The 16,909-nt window shown below is 34.0% G+C and overlaps 2 protein-coding genes across 7 annotated transcripts; one reads left to right on the top strand and one right to left on the bottom strand.

Moving 5' to 3' along the window:
- The first annotated feature begins 2,822 nt into the window (after positions 1 to 2,822).
- LOC111397353 (inositol-pentakisphosphate 2-kinase-like) lies at positions 2,823 to 10,209 on the top strand. Of its 2 annotated transcripts, XM_023024241.1 has the most exons (9): positions 2,823 to 3,045; positions 4,167 to 4,308; positions 4,394 to 4,502; positions 6,344 to 6,544; positions 7,144 to 7,291; positions 8,349 to 8,395; positions 8,504 to 8,614; positions 8,798 to 9,388; positions 9,942 to 10,209. In XM_023024241.1, exons 3-9 carry the CDS (start codon positions 4,401 to 4,403, stop codon positions 10,095 to 10,097), a joined length of 1,356 nt encoding a protein of 451 aa, XP_022880009.1. In that variant the 5' UTR covers positions 2,823 to 3,045; positions 4,167 to 4,308; positions 4,394 to 4,400; the 3' UTR covers positions 10,098 to 10,209. The 2 variants fall into 2 exon arrangements, with proteins under 2 accessions (XP_022880009.1, XP_022880010.1); XM_023024242.1 differs by lacking the exon at positions 4,167 to 4,308 and having other exon boundaries at positions 2,827 to 3,045.
- Positions 10,210 to 11,537: 1,328 nt separating this feature from the next.
- LOC111397354 (phosphatidylinositol/phosphatidylcholine transfer protein SFH3-like) lies at positions 11,538 to 15,757 on the bottom strand. Of its 5 annotated transcripts, XM_023024247.1 has the most exons (9): positions 15,500 to 15,517; positions 15,292 to 15,372; positions 14,274 to 14,369; positions 13,504 to 13,770; positions 13,327 to 13,404; positions 13,119 to 13,220; positions 12,980 to 13,029; positions 12,744 to 12,896; positions 11,538 to 11,890 (listed from the first exon to the last, which is right to left on the bottom strand). In XM_023024247.1, the coding sequence occupies exons 3-9, from the start codon at positions 14,346 to 14,348 to the stop codon at positions 11,842 to 11,844; spliced, it is 774 nt and encodes a 257-aa protein (XP_022880015.1). In that variant the 5' UTR covers positions 14,349 to 14,369; positions 15,292 to 15,372; positions 15,500 to 15,517; the 3' UTR covers positions 11,538 to 11,841. The 5 variants fall into 5 exon arrangements, with proteins under 5 accessions (XP_022880015.1, XP_022880013.1, XP_022880012.1 ...); XM_023024245.1 differs by lacking the exon at positions 15,292 to 15,372 and having other exon boundaries at positions 15,500 to 15,757; XM_023024244.1 differs by lacking the exons at positions 15,292 to 15,372; positions 15,500 to 15,517 and adding an exon at positions 15,555 to 15,755.
- Between the last annotated feature and the right edge of the window lie 1,152 nt (positions 15,758 to 16,909).

The following is a 16,909-nucleotide window of genomic DNA, read 5'->3' as shown; positions in this document are numbered from 1 at the left end:
TCATGCTAGCTACTCGTACAATGCATGTTTAACTGTATCGAGTTACCCATAAATAAAGTTAAATAACTCTACTTACACCACGCTCACATCTGCAACCCATTGAGATTCTTTTGATCAAGCTGCAGCAATTGCAGGGATTTCGATCCCCAAATGATAAAAAAATAGCAAGTATAAAAATCTGTAAATTACAAAAAAATTAAAACACAATAACACGTGATTGTTGACTTAGTTCGACAATGTCCTAATTAGGGGGACTGGCTACCAGCACAATCCACTGTGTGCACCAAGAAACTTTCTGGAGAGAGAGCATTGTATAGTGGAATCAAAATCAGATCAAGATTTTGGCCAAGAAACATTAACACATTTAAAAATCAGATTCTAAACCACGCAAAACTCAAAACATATTCGAACCATACAAAAACCGCATAGAAAGTTCAATCAACACAATCAATAAACTGACTCAAGGCTACTGTTACAAGATCCAACGCTTAAAATTTTCAAATCTTTTCAAGATTACAACCTAAAAAGGCCGTTATGGGAAGAGAAGGATTTTTCGAAGAGATCACAGTGAAAGAAAACCATAAAACACTTGAGCCAAAGTCCGAATGCCGTTCCTCATAATGAAGTTTCCAAACGTGTTATTAAGGCCAGAAGATATCCCAACCATAGGAAAGAAGCACAATCCAATCACAAAAAAAAGAGCCAATTACCAGTAGTTTTGTGGACTCTTCACTTAAAAAGTTTTTTATTTTGTTGAAACATGTTTTATATATCTTTATAGAATGCCCTAAAACATACAAAATACTTGGGGGTTGTTTTACAAAATTTTTTAATAAAAGTTTTAACAAATTTTGATTAAAAAAATGGATAAAATGTGTGATTGAAAAGCAAAAAATTGTGAAAACACACTAATATCTTACCACTAAAAATGCTCTGGCAATTTGATACGGGCTTGCGGTTGGGCTGGCGAATCGATATAAAAAAAGGACAAGTGGTTGGTAGTTGATGGTCAATGGTGGGGTTTGGGAGGAATAATTTACTTTTTCTTCAAATGTTATGTTTATATATATTTTTAAAATAATTTAATTATTTTAATTAAAAATAAATATTATTGTACTCTTTTAAATATTTTATTTCTTTTTTATGAATATAAAGGGTCTAAAATTGTCCATTAAGGAGCTAAATGGAAAGGCTGTGAGAGCCAAGTTGTTATAATGACCATAACGTATGATCCAATGGTGTAATTTTCTTAGACTTTGTTGAATTTATTAAAGAACTTTTTTTTTCATGAACCAGATACACAATAATTAATCATTGATTTTCTTGGGTTTGATTCAAATTTGTAAAATAAAAAAATTATATTACGTAAATAAAAATAGAATCTATGTTTGCAAGAAGGGAAAGTGGCCACATATCTTCAAAGTGTCAAAATCACAACTTGAAGAGAAACGAAATTCCATTGAAAAGAAAAAAGACTTGTACTACGATTAAGAAAATGTCATACAAGGCAATGGAAAATGTCAAATAAACATAATGTTTGACACAAAAGATGACACCATACTCACGACCGAGGCATGGGTCCTACGTGAATAAAATAATGCCTACCTTCCCATGTGTGTGCTATGTCAACCGTTGTATCAATTCCTATGTTCGTATAGCACGGCCCCAAGGCAATTAGGTCTCTTGAAAATTTGCGTATAAATATACACAATAAAATATATATATTGAGGATGCCTGTGATATTAAGTACCTTTTGGCTAGGAATGTCAATAAGTCGAGTTGAACTGACTCACGAGTCAAAATTTTTGGCTTGGGCTTGACTTGGGTAAAATGTCCAAGCCTTATTTCGGGTTCAAGCCAAGCAAAAGCTCAGCCAAAATAATTAGGCTCGATCCGAACTTTCGGCTCGAATCTTTTCGAGCCGAGCCGAGCCGAGCAGGCTCATTTATTTTATTTTATTTTTATTAATATATAGGCTACTAGCCACCGACTCAATAAGGCAGCAAGGTTGCTCCCTTCAATTTTTAAATTTTTTTTGGATATATAAAAGCCTGCGAGCCGAGCCCTCGAGCCATACGGGGCAGCTCACGCTTGCCTCAGGAACCTAGATTGGGGCTCGACACGAGCCTTGACTCAGTATAATCGAGCCTCGAGCTGTGCTTTCATTTTTTTAACCGCACATTTAATGAAATTCACTATTTTTATCAATTTTTTTTACCATATATTTCACAAACTTTTATCAAATCTATAAAATAATTGACTTTTATCAATATTATACAGAGGTTTAATATGATTCCATAGCTGCAAGAATCTTGAGCTAGAAAAAGATATTTCACAAACTTTTATCAAATCTATAAAATAATTGACTTTTATCAATATTATACAGAGGTTTAATATGATTCCATAGCTGCAAGAATCATGAGCTAGAAAAAGAAACTCGACAAAATGTATTTTTACCCGCATTAGCTACCCAACTGGGGGATAAAAATTGGAAAGGAAAACTTGAAAGAATAAATTTTATACGCATTAAATTATTCAATAACTTTTAGCACTTAGCTCTCGTTTATTTAGTCGTTATTTATATTTTTTTAAATTCATTTTCAATCACACATTTTATAATAATATATTTATATGTAAACTCCAATATATATATATATATAATGAAAAATATGATTTTTTAAAATGTGTAGTTAAAAAAATAATTTTATTTTATTATTATTATTATTTTTTTTTTTTTCCCAATGGACGTCAGGTTAGAAAAAGTGGGTATCATTTTTCTGACCGGATATCATTTGAAAAGCAAAAAGTATATCCAATTTCAATGCTTTAAGTCCAGAGACGTATTTATCAGGATAACTATTAAGGTCAAGATCGCGGTGGGATTGATACTCCCAATGCCACCAGAAAAAGGGACTGTAAAAGGTTAGAAGGCTGGTAATCCACTCAGACGGTTGTTTCATCTCCCAAACCAATTTTCGTCCCCGAATTCAACCCAAATCCAATCTGCTCCAGGACAATGGTCATCAATCGACTGCAATAATTCTGGTAAGCGCGCTCGAGCAATTTGACCATGTCTTCTTGCATACTGAAACTTCCTTGATTTCATCCGAAGGGTAGAAGTATACTATTTTGGTAAAATTTTATTGGGTTTTTGGAAATTCGCAGATATTTTTAATAGTACTTGTTATGTTCTAGATCTTTGTTTGGGCAATGCTTATTGCTATATTTGTATTTGTTTATAATTTTCTTCATTCTTCTAGAATATTTTTCATTGGGTTAGCTGTGAATAGATTTTGCTCTATGGATTTGGCTGAAATAATGTCCCAAGATAAGTATTAATGTTGAATTCGACTGAGACTTATTATTATTATTATGCTAATTATTGGTTGTGCTGTTAGAATTCCACCCTTTCCTTTTTCAGAGGATATATTTTGAAATTGCGTTAGCTTTGTGCAGACGAATATATTGGGTTTGTTGTTTTCTTTTCTATTTTGTTCATCAATCGTTGTTGTATTTCTTTGTTTGTGCTGCATTTAGTCACTTGGATTCTGTTGCTAATTTTTATTGGATTTCGGTTTTATTAGATAGTTTTGATCATTTAGATAAACTTTATGCTCCGTGGTGTTAAAAGTTACTAGAAGCTACTTTTTGTTGATAATTTTGTCTTTTGTTGGTATTCATCAATCGTTGTTGTATTTCTTTGTTTGTGCTGCATTTAGTCACTTGGATTCTGTTGCTAATTTTTATTGGATTTCGGTTTTATTAGATAGTTTTGATCATTTAGATAAACTTTATGCTCCGTGGTGTTAAAAGTTACTAGAAGCTACTTTTTGTTGATAATTTTGTCTTTTGTTGGTATTCTAACTTTGCTCTGTAGAATTCTCGCTTTCTAAGAATCGGCGATGCTGTAGTCAAATCTAAATAAATAAATATCTCTCTTCTTTGAAGCTCATATTTGTAGATGAGGTAAATAAATATCTCTCTTCTTTGAAGCTCATATTTGTAGATGAGGTGATTGTCATAATATTTTACGAAGATTTCATATTTGTAGATGAGGTGATTGTCATAATATTTTACGAAGATTTGCGTTAGTTGAGTAGGTCAAAAAAAAAAATATATATATGAAAAAGTATAGTATCCTTTATTCTTTTGAGCTTATTTTCCAGGAATTGGCTGAATAAAAGACTACTACTTGAGGGCCCAACTTTAAAGATCAACCTAGGTCTCAAAATCTCAAGTCTGTCCTTGAATTTACCTCACAGCACCACTAGTCAAACCATCTCTCTCTCTCTTCCCCCAAGAATTCTGGTATACTGAGAATTACATTTTTGTGTTGTGAGTATATATTCTACTCCATTTTGAATAATGCTAAATTGCTAATGTATTTTTGTAGGCAGTGGATGGCGGTGATGTTGCAAGCAAAAGACGCGCTGGAATGGACTTATAAAGGAGAAGGTGGAGTCAATCTGGTTCTTGCTTATTGTGGAAAATCTCCTGATTTTGTGCGTTTTCTCCTTTTATATTTACTCTTAGATTTTATTGAATTGAATAATTATTATTATTATTTTTTTTTAACTGTAAAATTTAAGATCTCTCTCTTGATATAGTATATCAATACTGGCTTTAACACTTCAATTTTATAAGAGAAAGACCCTTTTATTATTTATTGCTGCTACCTTCATTAGGAAAAACTGATTCACTTCTAAGTTTTTATAGAAAAGCTGCTAGCTTTTATTGTTTATTTATTTATTTATTTTTTTTTTTTAACTGTAGAATTCAAGATATCTCTCTTGATATAGTATATCAATACTGGCTTTAACACTTCAATTTTATAAAAGAAAGACCCTTTTATTATTTATTGCTGCTACCTTCATTAGGAAGAACTGATTCACTTCTAAGTTTTTATAGAAATGTTTAGCTTTTATTCTTCCAACAATTGATCATTCAAGTAATCATAATTATTTATACAATCTTAACCAAACTGGGCCTAGGCTTACCTGAGGAAGTGGTTTTCTAGAGTTGCCTTCTTTTGAAGTTCCGTAGCACGGACGCTTCAATTATGATAGTGCGTCTGCGTCTGATATGTGTTATCAACACTCCTCAGACACTCTACCATAAACAATTTTCAATTTTTATTAAAAATATTATATATTTTTAACTCAAAATTATTAGTATATAACAATTAGATACTTATATATAAGAGTTTAACAAGAAAAATTAATAATAAGTATAAAATTAAATTTATATGATATAAATGAAAAATGTTAAAGAATTTAATCAATGTGTCGGCAACATGTCATATGAGTACTTTTTTTTTTTTTTTTAAATCGTGTGTTGACGTATCAGACACATATCGTGTTGGACACACGTATCCGTGTTGGTGTAGCATAGCTTGAAGCACTCTAGTGCTTTATGGATATTTTTTGGGGAAAAAAAAAGAAAAGAAAAAAAATAGAGGAATTCTTCATGTTTCAAATGTTGAATGGAGACTGTTGTGGAAAATTGATAAATGACGCGAGCACGTTATAGAGGAAGCCCAAAGATCTCCTAAGCACCAGAAGAGTAATTAGCCTGCATTAATTTATTTCCCCGAGGGAGAATCTTTTTGTTGGATTAAAGACCAAGATGAAATTACCAATGTTTTCGAACCAGGACTGAACCATCTGGTTCAATCGGAAAAATCGGGAACCAGACCAAAATTCGGTCTGGTAACAACATGAAAACCGGATGTAAAGAAACCTGTACAAAACTTGGAAAATTGTCCTGTTCATCTGAAAACTGTTGAACCAGTCACGGTTTCTCCGGGTTTCACAAATAATATTTTTCTTAAAAAAAATTATAGCGTGAAGAAGATGACAATTTACTGTAATTTCTCACTACTTATTAGCCATCAGAGCTCCATATCTTTTTGCTAAATCCCTTGTACAAGGTTTTAGTCAAAACATCCAAAACCAGTCTTAAGGAATACAAGTATCTAAATAGATAAAAATACAAATGCATTTATTTGTATCCATGTATAGAGAAAAGATAGAAGTCAAAGACGAGGCGGCCACAGACTGGAAAGATTCTAGAATTTCTGCTGCATTTCATTTGAGGGTTGGGTTAATGACTATAGTATGTTTTGGGCCTTTTGGCTCATTTACTTAATATCTTTGACCGTTAATCCTTTAACTTTTCCGGGTTGATGACCGGGCAGGTTTTCAAAACATTGGAAATTACATTATACTCTAAAATACGAGTATGGAACACATAAAAAATGAATTTTGAGCTGTGAAGTTTGTGGTATGAGTAAATAGCTTAGGTATACTAATGTCTGAATTCCAACATTTTATGTCCCATCTAGGTCGGAAAAGTTCTACGAATACAAAAAGTTCCAAGGAATGGATCTGCATACAATGGTCATTCTGCTCTTACCACGCATGAATGCCTCCTCTGGGGGGTACTTGAAGGCCTTGATTCAGAACCTACGCGGGAAATTATAGAGCAACTATATGTGCAGCAAGTAATGTGCCCGTTGTTAGGTTCCAAACATGTTGATGCTGGGGTAATTTTTTTTTAGCTTTGTTGGTTCTGAAGCAAAATATTCTTGCAGCTGTATTGAGTCCTTATCTCACCCTGATTTTTGTTTTTTCAATATACCTTAAGATCATTACATTACTCGTGGTCTTTAAATTTGCTCAATTGAAAATTATACAGCTATATTTTTCCTTGTTGCTATACTGCTCACTTATCCAGGAGCCCTGTATGTTATAATTGTCAATTTTCACTGTCTGTTTTATCCAACTTCACAACATATGATTCTTACTCTTGAAATGGTGACTTGGTGTGGTTCATGCTTAGCTGATACAGTATGTAACATGCTTTAATGAGGCATAAATTCCAGCTTGTTATTGTGTTACGCATTATATGGAAGCATTAACAATTGATCCTTTACTCTGGCTGTTTGAGTTATTAAGATTAAATAAAAGGTTTATTATGTCTCCTTTGTTTCAAATATAACAATTGACTGATGAATGAATTGTTGCCTAATGAATGAAACATGAAATTGACGATGGATTTGTTTCGTAATCAACATCATAGTTCGTAATATAATATTATAACCAGGATAACTGAGACTTTGAGCTTGTTTTGTGCCGTTGGCAGATTCGTGTTCTTGTGTCCAGAGAATTTTTGGAGGCGGTTGAAAACAAAGTTCTTTGTCAGCGTCCTTCTCGGAGAGTTCATGATGCCAAAGTCAATCCCCTATGTGATTCTGTGCTTTTGATTACCGATCATTCAATTTTCCCTCATGGTATCAAATTGTCTTCTAACATGCTTTTGAAAGACGAATCTTGCTCTTGCTAACCTCAATTTATGGTGCACGAGGCTCACATTTCTTTTTTTTAAGTAATATACTTTGAAAAATTCTTGATTTCGTGCGCAGAAATTTATATAACATTCTGTTGCATGCTTTTTTAGCTGCTTGAGGAAGACCCTCTATCCCATCTGTTTTCCTACAGAATGCTTTTCATTTGTTTGGAAAAAAGAAATTGTTGTACAGCTGTACAGACCTACCTATGTGGTATAGGTGTGAAAATACTTGATGCCTGTTTCATTTGTAGACTGATGTATTCTATGTAACCAATGTAGTTGAATGAAAGAATACATAAGAACATTACTAAGAACTAAAATTGGAAATTGAGGATATAGTATTTAATATATTTTTCTGAAAGTGCATCCTGTAAATTATTGAAAGGCAGGAGTTAAAAATGCCATGGAGTGGGTCTGTAGATTAAGTTCATGGTCCTTACTCATTAATGTAAAACCATCTTGTTCAGCAAATATGCCATTACCTCATATACTGCACATCATTGAGAGAAACCCAGGCGATGTGGGACATGCTACACTGCCCCTCAGCTCAAGGAGTGGGGCAATAGGCTCTCCCCTCCACAGAGGGGTAGAGAAACAACCCGGACCCATCCCTGGCTACCAAGTCCATGATCCTAACTCATCACTGTAGAACCGGCTTACAAGTTTACCTTCACCTTGTACACTGTACATCTCAGTAGTCCCCATGGATTTGGGACATGCTAACATGTGTTTTGTGTAGGAATCCTGATTGCTTTAGTCTTTTTGATTGTTGAATTTTTCGGTGCTGCAGCTGATGGATGTCTATTATTAACTTAATTATAGCTAGTTTTATCTAGTTTTTAACATGAATAGACAAGTATAATCCAAATGAACATCAAAATCCTATCTAACACATTTTTCGAGAGAAATGCATGGAATACTGCTTGACAATTTTGCTGATATAACTTTAGTGACTTGTTTTGCATTAATGATTTGCTAATGATGGTGTAAATTTTCAGTCTCAGGTATTATCAAAAACGACTTCTGCTTGTCTGTTGAGATAAAGGTGAGTCTTATAATATTCATATTCTGTACTTTCTCTTTTCTTGTTGAGAAATATACTTAATAATTATCTAAAATAAAGAACACTTCCATTGCTTCTTTTCTGCAACAGCCCAAATGTGGATTTCTTCCAATTTTGGAATTTATAGCACCGGAAAATGCTGTGAAGACAAGTATTAGTCGTTTTGAAATGTACCAGGCTCTGAAAATGAATCAAGGGAAGGTAATATTAGTTCTTAGATATGTTCTTCCCTCTTGAAAGAATTATTTTGATGGATTTCTAAATGCAATATGTCAAGTTTTTTACTGGATTTACATTTCTTGATATGATTACATTTATAGTTAAATCACACGTTTCTACAAACATATTATTAATATAGATAAGTTTCACATGTTTCTGTACCAGATATCACATATTAGTAAATATGATCCACTGGATTTGTTTTCTGGATCAAAGGACAGAGTACATAATGCAATGAAGTCCCTCTTGATGACCCCTCAGAACAATTTCCGGGTTTTCTTAAATGGTTCGCTTATTTTTGGAGGCTTGGGTGGTGCTGCAGACTGTACAACTTGTATGGTTGACCAAGCATTTGATTATGCACTGAAGCAAGTCATTCGTGCTGAAGATGGGATGCACACAAAATATTTCCTTGAGCTTGTTACTGAGTCAGTTTACAAGTCAGGATTATTAAATCGAGTTCTTGAAGTTCAGAAGCTTGATATTATTGACATTGAAGGGGCGATTCATTTATATTATGATATTGTTTCTCAGCCTTGTATGGTCTGCAGACAAAAAGGTGAAAAGGAAAGATATGCATCTCTGCATTCAATTCCAAGGGAGCAAAGCTTAAAAATTGTGAGGGACTATTTGATATCTGCTACCGCCAAGGACTTAAGTATGATGATTAGTTTCAAATCCAGAGAAAATGGGGACCTGGAGTCTTCATGTAGCACGGTCTATCTAAAATCAACCAATCAAATTTTCGATTACAAGGTGAGCAACTTCTCCAAATAATTATTGCTTATCAGCTTCTAGAAATAAAATGGGCGCTTTTAAGCGTCAAATGAGATTCAAGTTTTTATGAGCTTGACCTTTTAATTAACAGTAAACATTTCCTTTTTCTACAAAAATCTTCAATAAAATTATTTGCATTACTTATTGAAATTATATTAATTTGAACTACCTTACTAGATTTAGTTGTTCTATCTCTTTTTCTTAAAAAAAACAGTTGTGTGTGTTTTATTTATTTATTTATTTTAATTAAGCTATGCATGATCATGCAGAAAAGCTTTTAATGCGTATTAATTTTGAGGGTACTGCATATTGTCATGTGGAATGGCCTATGGATCATTAGGTCCAATGGGATTCACATGGAACCTACTTTTATCTCCTCTTGCCTTCTCTATAAACGTTGCTGATGTTGATAAACATGTAGGAAAATAAATTCAATATGCCGAGTTGAAATACTCAGAAGTTTTAGAATTATCTTTATGCATTGTATCTATTCTCGTTTCATTCATGGCTCATTGAGATGGAAATTTGCTAGGTAGCTTTTATTGACCTGGACATGAAACCGTTGAAGAAAATGGAGTACTACTACCAGTTAGATCAGCAGATAGTCAGCTGCTATGTCAAGATGAAGAGAGCTGCCAAAGAAGTTGACAATAGGGAGAGCATCAAGGAAACTTCTCAAACTAATTAAATGTTGTGAAGTTGCTTCCTATATCAAACTGTAATATAATGTTGGTAATATAGCCCCTGTTTTCATCCTTCAACAAATTAAATTATTAGTTATAGTAACATTCTTTACTACACATTCACACAATAAAATAGTTTACGTACAAACCAATAAAATTCCTTTAAAATTTAACCACATTCTTAAAAAAAATTCTATTCAAAACTCTAATTTCTCCCGTAATGGGAGACAAATAGGCTCTTATAGTCCTTTAAAATGCCTTTCATGTTTCTACTTGTGTAACTAATATATGAGCTTGGTGTGCATTGGCATCTAATTTAAGCATCCCAATTTTATAGTTCTATTGCCTATGTAGAGTTTTGAGTACTTGGAACTGTCAACTTCTCTCTCGCTCTCTGTTTCTGTGTGTTCAAGCTTGAGCATGTGTAATACAAACATGACTTTTCTTAAGTGGAAATTAAGCTGTTAGCTGGATTAAATTATTATTAATAATATTAATACTTTTGTTGTTATTCTTATTCTTAATAGATGGGAAATAAATTTATATCTGCATAAAGAACAACAGAAATTGATAAAAATCATCCACAACGACTTTCTCCTCATTTTTGATGTCATGCAAACTTGACCACCTGTCGTTTCTTCATTATCGTTTCTCCTCATCATCACAAACTTTAATCTGAATAAACCTTCTTTCGCCCAAATATCTCTCCTGTTTTGGTCCTAACTCTGGCAATAGCTAGCTCGAAGGACACTTCATGCATATTTTGGCATGCCAATTTCGATTGCAATCCTACACCCTTAAAGCATTGTAAGAGTTATGGATGAGCTCAATCAACCCTTGTGCTCGTTGCTGAGGCTAAGCTGAAGGTTCAACAATTTCTGAGTTTTCATTTCTATGTTAGCTACCTAAAATCTTTAGATAGATGCTTTTTGAATATGTGGTTGTTGTATTTGATTGAATTTCACCCAGTAATTAAGGCTGTAGAATGTGATTGAGGGTTCAAAATTAAGATGCATTTTGTGCTCTCTTAATGTACATGCTATTTATCATGTTTAGAATTTGGACAGCCAAATTCAGATATCTTCTGCTTGAATCACTTCCAGCGTGGAGGTTTTGCAGATCCCAGAATATAGATTCTATACTTTTAACTGATATAAAGCAGCCTAAGTGGATTACAATGGACTATGGTTCATTCCCCTAGAGGGAAAAGGAAGGTTCATACTTCATACCTAGTGGATGTTGGATACAGTCAAGAATTAAAAACGAATTTCAAGAATTGAGGAACGGCAGAAGGTGTACAAGTTTGAGAAAATTGATGGATAAATTGACAGCAAAACTATTCAAAAGGATACTAAATCGCCCAAAAGACTGGATGGAATAATTTAGGACTGTTCCATAAAGCAAGCAATATCATTAATCACTGAGGAAATTTATGAATGCAATGGTATCTTGAACCTTATTTTATTAATAAACTTTGATAAATAATTATCCTTTTACATTACGCAATAAATCACATGTACAACAAAGTAAATTGACGTTCATTCGTCGAAAAAATCTGCATGCATTCACTGATCTTGGGCATCCATATGCCTAGTGAATGTTTGGTACATTATGCTGGATTATTTAGATAGCATAATGCACAAGAGTTTAACACTCTTATTTGATAATATTAGTACTACTATACAGTTTACCTTGGTAAAGAAGTTACTATGTTTCAGCCAATTATCCCCAATTCTGTACGACTCTTCCTTACAGTTTCTCCAGCTTCAGATCCTGACTAGACTGAAATGAGTCCATGCTATTGTATAAATCAACAAAAAGACGAAGTTCAGCAATGCAAACCTGATAGATAAATTCTCACAAAAAACTTCAATAAAATGAGTAATACGAAGACTTAACTAACATTAGATAGTCCCACTAAATAATATCAATTGAAGCTCCTGTTTGATTCCCATTCTTTGGCCATAAAAATGAAAAATATTACCGTTACCCATCACATTAAGCCACCATATTTAACTTTCTATCTCTTGTGTGGGTCCCGTAATGATTATATTTTTCATTCTCATTCTTACAAAAATGGATATCAAACGAGGCCGAAGAACAAAAATGACATTACTATCTGCATCAAATTCAGGCACCTCGAACATAGGATTGCTATATTAAATGATTAATCCCATATACAAGTTTCAGGGTAAATTGCATAGGAGAAATCTTCATGGCATGTTCTTCGTTCATAATGTCCAATACTATCCAATACACCTTACCAAACATGCTAGTAAAAAAATTAGTTTCAAGATGACTAGGATTGCCATTTTTTCAGCAAGGGCGAGGAAAATTTCTAGGTATAAAGAAGACGATGTGTGCAAATGTACAATAATAAGAAACTAATCCATTCTCCACACACAAGCTTGACAGGCATCAAATAGCAGGCAAAGCAGGCATCAACATGTATATTAGAATAGGTAATATTGTACGTCAAAGTGAAACTACTTAAGCAAATCTATTTGATTCTACGAAAGCTTGCTCTTTGATCCAATAATCTCAGACAGATAACATTCTTCAAAAAGTCCATTATACTCAATCTTAACCAAGAATTTCGCCAAATATCCTTATTGCTGTGGAATTGTTAATATTTTCTCAGAAAAGCCTACCTTAAATCTGAATTTGCTAAGCCAGGTGTTTTATCTTCAGTTTCAGATCCTGACTCAGCAGTATATGTGTCTTTCCACGGCCCTTTATCAGACTTCATACAACCTCCTTCATACATACAGTTACAGCTACCGCCTAGGAAATCAGGCAGCTCACTGCCCAACAATGATTTAGATGAGTTGCAGAACCATTAGAGACTGAACTAGAATGACTGCAAGACCAAATTGACTCCAGTTACCTTTCATCAATCATTTCAAGCAATTTGCTTCGATATTTGTTGCCGATAACCTAGAGAATTGAAAAAACAGTCAGTTTTATCCATTACGCTGCTGGGACATACAATGACTAATTTAATTTGATGAACTATATGATCATACCTGAATCTTGGAAGCTATATCAGGGTCAATAAAAGGCTTGACTGCACTCCAAAGCAGCTTAAATCCTGGACTAGCATTTATGATAAACATTTGGCCCCGTGTCTGCAAAATTATTTGCTAAGGTTAACTCTGTTTCCTAGAAGAATGAATTGATTAGGATTTTATGCAGTATAAAAGAATAGAGACTTGGATAACTTTTGAGATATACTTTAGAATCATTATCAGCATAAATCTTTCGCAGATGCATAAGGACTTCTTGCGCAGGCCTAGTAAAACTCTTCAAGCCCTGAACAACAGAGTGAAGGGCACGAAGCCAAACCATATGGAATTTCTTTTGAATGATGGTAATCGACCAATCTAATTATTAACGAGAAGCCGTAGTTACCACTCCTTCAACGTCGAGAATTGTTGTACTTGAGTCAATGTGTGTGTTTGCAGCAGTGGAGCATGCTGGATACCTGATTGCAAGAGTCTTCTCAAACTCCTGGACTAGGTATTTCACATAACGAGTCAAAGTTGTCACTTTCAAAAGTCTGTCCACGTTAACCTTACCTAATCTTTCGATGTAAATAGGTTTTCCCTGCTTATCTACACCGTGATAACCCTGAGGGTAGTATTTTCGAACTTCATCCAACTCCTTGAAGTCAAAATCCTGGCAATGATTTAACCACTTAAGAGATGAGAAGCATGTGAAAGACGGATGAGGGTATGTGCATCAAAATTATCAACTTTAACAACAGCTCTTTCCAACATCATATAAGAAAATTATCACGTTTTGGGGTTAGACACGTGAGCTGGGCAGTAAGATCAAATCTACTGATTGCTTTGTAGTTCAATTTTTCCAAATCATAAAAGCAATGAGTGACCATTTTTTTATTGCCTAAAAAGCAGATGTTAGAATTCTTTCTATTGATGTAAAGAACCAGAGGTCCACCAAATTTATCTTGCTGCATTACAGTTAGGCGAGAAACTATACTATATTGCACACTTTTGAATTGGTTGCATGAGACGTTTGATGCCAAATTATTTGTACAGACGCCTCATGAACCTTTGCATAAAAGCCTAAAATAGCAGCACAATTTGATAGTTCATAAGTAATGAATTTGTGAAAATATATCAAGGAAATAACAGGGGGAAATGATAAGAGAAAGCCACCTCCACTATGGTATCAACACCAAAGTCTTGTCTGCAATGAAGTCTGTTATTCAGCAGGTTTTGGCTTTTCGTCATTGAGCTTTCTGCCTTCAAAGTCTGCAGATCATTGAGATTTGAGAATATAAATGACCTGTCCTATTTGTGGGAATTACCATTATGAAGAACTGATACAACTACTGCAAGATGGACTTTATTTTATGTATAAAGATCTTAAGCAAACAAGAACAAGAGAACATGTGATAAAACAAGTAGAGAATGCATTGAATTCATGTTAGATGACAATGCTTAGATGGATCCATGATAAATCAAGAAGAGATAAGATTCAAACTGAGTATATTCATGAAATATTAAACTAATTGCATTGAAGATAAATGACTGGACAAGTGAGTGACATGATCCAGCCACAGGCAAAAGGTCATGCAAAAGAGGCTGAGGCTCATGGAAAGCAATATGACTAGGCACCCTGAGTAAACAAATCAACTTACAGTAGACAAACACAACATGAAAATTTTCTTCTTGTTACAATAAGGTTCTGGACCAACCCTGCACTAAATGTATTTCACACATGTGAGGGTTGGGTTACCCAAAAATCTTTGGACATCACACAATCCACCTTACTCAAGAGCGCCCCTGAAAATCGTAGAAAAAATGATAGCTCTTCCCGCCATAACTCCGTCAGAATTCCAATATAGGATCATAGCAACAAAATTGAAATAAGATTGGGAAAGTCATCCACCCCCTAAATTTTGGAAGCCAGGCTGTCAACACCAGAATGTTTTGCAAATTGTAGATTCTTGCCGTAGACCATCACGCATTTGATGTCATCGGTTCAAGATAGAATTCTTAAGAATTTGAAATCTATAATAACTCGAAACCATCCTGTCAAGTGTGATTGATGTATTATATGAATTTGAAACCATATGTCCAAAGCGCTCTAGCAAGATATTCAGAAATTTTAACCCTTAGATGCTGAAGTATGAAGTAAATCAAATACCAAAAGGTTAAAGTTGGCATTTACCAACTCACGAACAGCATAAATTCACAGTTTTAAAGTGGAAAGTGAATCCTGAATAGCCTTTCCAACAGTCCCAATTCATTCCTAAAATTTCCATCAACATAAAAATTACTAAAAGCTATATAAAAACTCATTATTCGTCAAATTCCAGCACTTCTGCACTTGTATGCGAAACACAGAGACAAATTAAAAGGAAACGAAACTCGAAAACCTTTATAATTGAACAATAAGGCGGCAAGGTTCAGAAACAGAAAAGAGAGACGCACTCTGTAGATATAGAAGAGCAGAAACTCTGGATCTATAGCTTGGTAGAAAATTGGTAATAATCAAGTAAATTGCAGAGTTCGAAGTCGAAATTGAATTCGAGTTGCGGTGCTGCCGTGAGGTTTTGAGCAAGCAAAATGGTGGGGCTCACCGCCACGTGGCGGCACAATTGTGGTTTGATGCTATTTTAGGCGGGAATATGCTGAGGAATACCGAATATGGATCGCCTGAAAACTTGCGGACGTAACCATCCACTTCCACTTGCGTTTTAAATTCATGTTCTATAATAATGCCATTTACAACATTATGTATTTTGTCGTGAAGAATTTTTTCTCCTTCTCTGTCTTCAAGTAATTTAAATGAACATGAACGAAAATTAATAAAATATTCGATTGCTACATAATAAAAGTAATGGGGCATAACCGGTTTCTTCTCTATTAAAATCAACAATTTCTTTGCCACAAGTTGATATTTAGCCTCCGTTTGAACAACATTTTTGTAAAAAGAATGAAAAATATAGTCGTTATGAACCCCACATAAATGATAAAAAGTCAATTATGTTGGATTAATGTGATGGATAAATGTCATATTTTTCATTTTAATGAGAAAATAATGAACTTAAACAGGGCCTTAAAATATCTTTCAAGTAAAATAAGTAGATACGTCTTTCGTGCCACCATCAAGGGATCGGTGGCGGTAAAGCCATCATGTAAAAATGACTTAGGAGTGGAGCACTCCTTCGCACCAAACATGTTGTCACGGGAGAGAAGAACTCGAATGTAATTATGTTGACTAAGATAGAAGTGATGTCGATTTTTATCCTATAATCTAAGTATCGATCTTACAAGGAATAAGTATTTAGTCGAGTTCTCAATTAAATCCCACTTTAATAGAATGTAAACTCACAAATAGGTAGGTGAAGTTCGATGATATTAACAACCTAAATCTATAATAAATAAAGCACCAGATTCCTGTACTCTCATGTAGGGATGGACGTGGGTTGAGTTGGGTCGATTTTTCCCAACCCAAGGTGATCGGTTTGATGGAAATTTAACCCAACCCAACCCGTATAAAGGTTGAAATCCAACTCAACCCAATCAAGTATCGGTTGGGTTGGTCTGTCGATTTGGGCAATTGTCAATGAAGAATAAAGTTATCCAATTTTTGCGTCTTGATGTCTTCTTTATACTTAATTTAAATAACGGAATTTGGTTTGTCCTTCCATTGATCAAAATGCAAAGAAAATGAGGAAGACATTCAGATAATTACACACCAAGACTAAATCTAGAAATGCATATAAAATGTTTAAACTAACATAGATGATAAAAGAGCAAGAAGCTGGCATAAAAGATAAAAT

Source organism: Olea europaea, chromosome 7 (genome assembly GCF_002742605.1).
Source record: "Olea europaea var. sylvestris chromosome 7, O_europaea_v1, whole genome shotgun sequence".
Classification (NCBI taxonomy): domain Eukaryota; kingdom Viridiplantae; phylum Streptophyta; class Magnoliopsida; order Lamiales; family Oleaceae; genus Olea; species Olea europaea.
The sequence above is the reverse complement of the archived record's forward strand: the minus strand, read 5'-3'. Positions and strand labels throughout refer to the sequence as shown.